Source organism: Mastomys coucha, unplaced genomic scaffold (assembly GCF_008632895.1).
Source record: "Mastomys coucha isolate ucsf_1 unplaced genomic scaffold, UCSF_Mcou_1 pScaffold8, whole genome shotgun sequence".
Taxonomy (NCBI): Eukaryota; Metazoa; Chordata; class Mammalia; order Rodentia; family Muridae; genus Mastomys; species Mastomys coucha.
In genome coordinates, this window is record NW_022196914.1 from 2,444,139 (window position 1) to 2,448,676 (window position 4,538).

Here is a 4,538-nt window from a genome sequence, read left to right on the forward strand (position 1 = left end):
TATATATATATATATATATATATATACTTGTAAGATCTGTCATTCTCTTTCCTTGTATCATTAATGAACTGTTTTCAGAAAATAAACAAATAATTAGTGACAACAAAATAACTTACCCTTCTGTTTACCTGGAATCACAGTTAAAATTTAAAACAGCTCATGAACTACCAGGCAATGGCGTGCTTTTCTGCTAGATATTAAGAGAGGAAAGGGAAAGAGAAAATAAAGGAGAACATTTCAGATAATTTAGTGTAAGAAACCTGCTGCTCTAAGTTTACAGGAAAAGTTCCATTAACTTAAGACTTAACCATTGCCAAATACTATAAGCCATGTTATCCTACACATGCTCCAGGGTGTTGCTTATTTTTTTCTTATCGTCTTACTTCTAGGTGTTGTTTCCAATTCTTCATGTTGTAAATGACAGTTTGTATTGTCTTCACCAGAAAAATAATCAACCCACACTTTGGATAAATCTCTTGGAAAATACGTATCGACCAGTTGATGTTGGCTACCTTTCTTTCTTCTTTGACTTGGCATGGCTTACATTTCTTGTATGTTTATCTTAGAAGATATATGTGCTAGTACAGAAGCAAATTACAAGAACAGAGTGTTCTGCACTAACTTCCACTTGACATTGTTTAATAAGAGATTATTTTGATGACTGAATATTTTAAGAGGTGAGCCTTGGCACTCTGCTCTCGGTTTTATATTCATTTGTTATAGGTTTTCTGTTTCAAATGTTGTCATACATGGTAGTAATTTAAATTAAACATTTTCCTAAAGGTGAGTTGGGGACTATTTCAGAGGTAATTAGATTTTATATGAATTTTAGGTACTTTCATACAAGATGTTAGAATCCCTTCTCTGTGTGTACCATTATTTGGTATGCTTGAATCCACATACAATCTTTATGCTATGTGCCTTCAAGCCCCATACTCTTTAGTTCATTTTAAGAACACCATAGAATAGCCATCCATAATGATGTTTAAGTGTCTGAATGGATTTTGCCTATGGGAAATATGAGCTGAATATTGCAGGATGAGGAAAGGAAAAAAACTATGGAATTTTTTGTCATAGGCAACATCTATGCCTCCTCTAAAATCCAGACCTCACCTGCCAGGCCAGCCTGGCTTTATCATGACAATTCAAGTATCTGGATTTCAGTCACTCTATCTATTTTCCTTTATCTAGCCTAATATCTTTTTAAACTCAGTGTTACTATACCTTTCTCTTATTGTAAACCAGCTTCACTTACATTTCAAATGTTTGTCATGCATTTTTTTTACAACTGTAGTCAGTTTATGATAAATGTGTTCCATTTAGACTTTAAAAAATATGATCATTGATAAAGACTTATACTCTACTTACTATAGCATCTCTGTTACTGTCACCCTCAAAGGTAGTGAAATACACGAATCATGGTCTAGAGGGCTTGGAGTGCTGGGTGCAACACACAAAGAAGGATGAGCTTAGGTACAAATAATAGAAGCCAGAAGAGGGCATAAATAGAATGGCCTGTTATAGCAGCAATAGGACATTGGAAAAAAAATGGTTGGCTGCTCTGTGTAAACTGAAGGCAGAATAAGTGGTTTTGAAATCTTCAAGTGTCACCTGGCAGTCCAGCAGTGACCCCTGCACACTCAGAAACAAAACAAAGCAAGTGTGACATATCCATGAAATCACTGTGTGAGAGGATATTATTCTTCATTAACCATAACATAGCCTAGGGTTTCTGATTGGAGATTTGAGGCATCAAAATAAAATCTATAAGAGAAAGTATATGAGGAAAGTAAGCACTTAAAGTGATATTCTTAATTGTAACATGAATAAAAACAGTGTTAGAGAATGCCATCCATCAATCTCCTTCCAATCAGATTTGCTGATGCAAAAATTAACCTCAGGTCTCATGAGTGGTTATATCCTGAAAAGAAAAGGCATTTCTTTGTACATAGAAATTACTCTTCTAGCTTAAAAGCATTCTGCTTTCTTGTCTGTCTTAGGAAAATCAATTAAAATTTAGATCCAGTCCTACTTTGCTCATAAATCTCTATCCACCACCCTCATTTAAAGTGAGAGTATAGGAAGGGCTCCAAATTTCTGAATCTTAGAAGCTTGACTGGCCTTTCCCCTCACCCAGTTGAGAAGTAAACATTCCAAGTGCCTCCAACTACTCAAGCAAGTAGGAAATCCATGAAGTCCAGAAGTAGAAGTTCTGCATATTCAAGACACTCATCTTCTCATAGTAAAAAGAAGCGATCCGGATCACGCAGTTGTCATTCCAGTATCTCACCTGTCAGGCTTCCATTGAATTCCAGCCTGGGAGCTGAACTAAGTAGAAAAAAGAAGGAAAGAGCAGCTGCTGCTGCTGCAGCAAAAATGGATGGAAAAGAATCCAAGGGTTCACCTATAATTTTGCCTAAAAAAGAGAAACTTGAGGTGAAGGAGTCAGGGTTAGAGTCTAAAAAGTTACCCAGAGGTATAAAGTCAGAAAAATCTACCCCAGATACTGAACTGGTGAATGTAGCACATTCAAACACAGAGGTAAAAAATTGTTTAGATACAGGGAAAGTAAAGATGGATGAGAACTTGCAGAAGCATCCTGTTAAGGATTTGAAAGCACAGGGAACAAAGGATGCTAAACCTGTAGCATTGAAGGAGGTGATTGTTACTTCAAAGGAGACAGAGACATCAGAAAAGGAGACCCTTCCACGTCTCCCCACAATTACTTCTCCACCCCCTTCTTACCATCTACTACCCCTCCACCTCAGACACCCCCTTTGCCACCTTTGCCTCCACTACCAGCTATTCCACTGCAGCCACCTCTGCCACCTTCCCAACCACCATTTAGTCAAGTTCCTGTTTCAAGTACGTCAACTTTGCCCTCTTCTCCTCACCCAAGGACATCTACTCTGTCCTCTCAGACAAATTCTCAGCCCCCTGTACAGGTTTCTATGAAGACTCAAGTATCTGTAACAGCTGCTATTCCACACCTGAAAACTTCAACATTGCCTCCTCTGCCCCTCCCTCCCCTATTACCTGGAGATGATGACATGGATAGTCCAAAAGAAATGCTTCCTTCAAAGCCTGCAAAGAAAGAGAAGGAACAGAGGACACGTCACTTACTCACAGACTTGACCCTTCCTCCTGAACTACCGGGAGGAGATCCATCTCCTCCAGATTCTCCAGAGCCAAAGGCAATTACACCACCTCAACAACCATATAAAAAGAGACCAAAAATTTGTTGTCCTCGTTATGGAGAAAGAAGACAAACAGAAAGTGATTGGGGGAAACACTGCGTGGACAAGTTTGATATTATTGGGATTATTTGAGAGGGAACCTATGGCCAAGTATATAAAGCCAAGGACAAAGACACAGGAGAACTAGTAGCTCTGAAAAAGGTTCGGCTAGACAATGAGAAAGAGGGCTTCCCAATCACAGCCATCCGGGAGATCAAGATTCTTTGACAGTTAGTTCATCAGAGTGCTGTAAACATGAAGGAAATTGTCACAGACAAACAAGATGCACTGGATTTCAAGAAGGACAAAGGTGCCTTTTACCTTGTATTTGAATATATGGACCATGATTTAATGGGACTGCTTGAATCAGGTTTGGTGCACTTTTCTGAGGACCATATCAAGTCATTCATGAAACAGCTAATGGAAGGACTGGATTACTGTCACAAAAAGAATTTCCTCCATCGGGATATTAAATGTTCTAACATTTTGCTGAATAACGGTGGTCAAATCAAACTGACAGATTTTGGACTTGCTCGGCTCTATAACTCTGAAGAGAGTCGCCCTTACACAAACAAAGTCATTACTCTTTGGTATCGACTCCCAGAGCTGCTTCTTGGAGAAGAAAGATACACACCAGCGATTGATGTTTGGAGTTGTGGGTGCATCCTTGGGGAACTGTTCACAAAGAAACCTATTTTTCAAGCCAATTTGGAACTTGCTCAGCTAGAACTTATCAGTCGCCTCTGTGGTAGTCCTTGTCCAGCAGTATGGCCTGATGTTATCAAGCTACCCGACTTCAACACCATGAAACCGAAGAAGCAATACAGGAGACGCCTAAGAGAAGAATTCTTTCATTCCTTCAGCGGCACTTGATCTATTGGATCACATGCGACACTGGATCCTAGCAAGCACTGCACAGCTGAACAGACCCTACAGAGTGACTTTCTTAAAGATGTGGAACTCAGCAAAATGGCACCTCCAGACCTACCTCACTGGCAGGATGGCCATGAATTATGGAGTAAGAAACGTCGACGGCAATGACAGAGTGGTATTGTGATAGAAGAGCCACCTCCATCCAAAATTTCTCGAAAAGAAACTACCTCAGGGACATCAGCTGAGCCTGTGAAGAACAGTAGCCCAGCACCACCGCAACCTGCTCCTGTCAAGGCAGAGCCTGGTCCAGGGGATGCAGTAGGCCTCGGTGACATCACACAGCAGTTGAATCAAAGTGAATTGGCAGTGTTATTAAACCTGCTTCAGAGCCAAACTGACCTGAGCATCCCTCAGATGGCACAGCTGCTT

At 40.1% G+C, this 4,538-nt stretch overlaps 1 protein-coding gene across 1 annotated transcript in view; it reads left to right on the forward strand.

Moving 5' to 3' along the window:
- LOC116083840 (cyclin-dependent kinase 12-like) overlaps nt 1–4,538 on the forward strand; it is an 11,928-nt gene that overhangs the window by 2,557 nt on the left and 4,833 nt on the right. Inside the window, 5 exon segments of the mRNA XM_031360625.1 lie at nt 1,324–1,399; nt 2,177–2,739; nt 2,742–4,084; nt 4,086–4,123; nt 4,126–4,526. Of these exon segments, the coding sequence (XP_031216485.1) occupies nt 1,324–1,399; nt 2,177–2,739; nt 2,742–4,084; nt 4,086–4,123; nt 4,126–4,526 (2,421 nt within the window).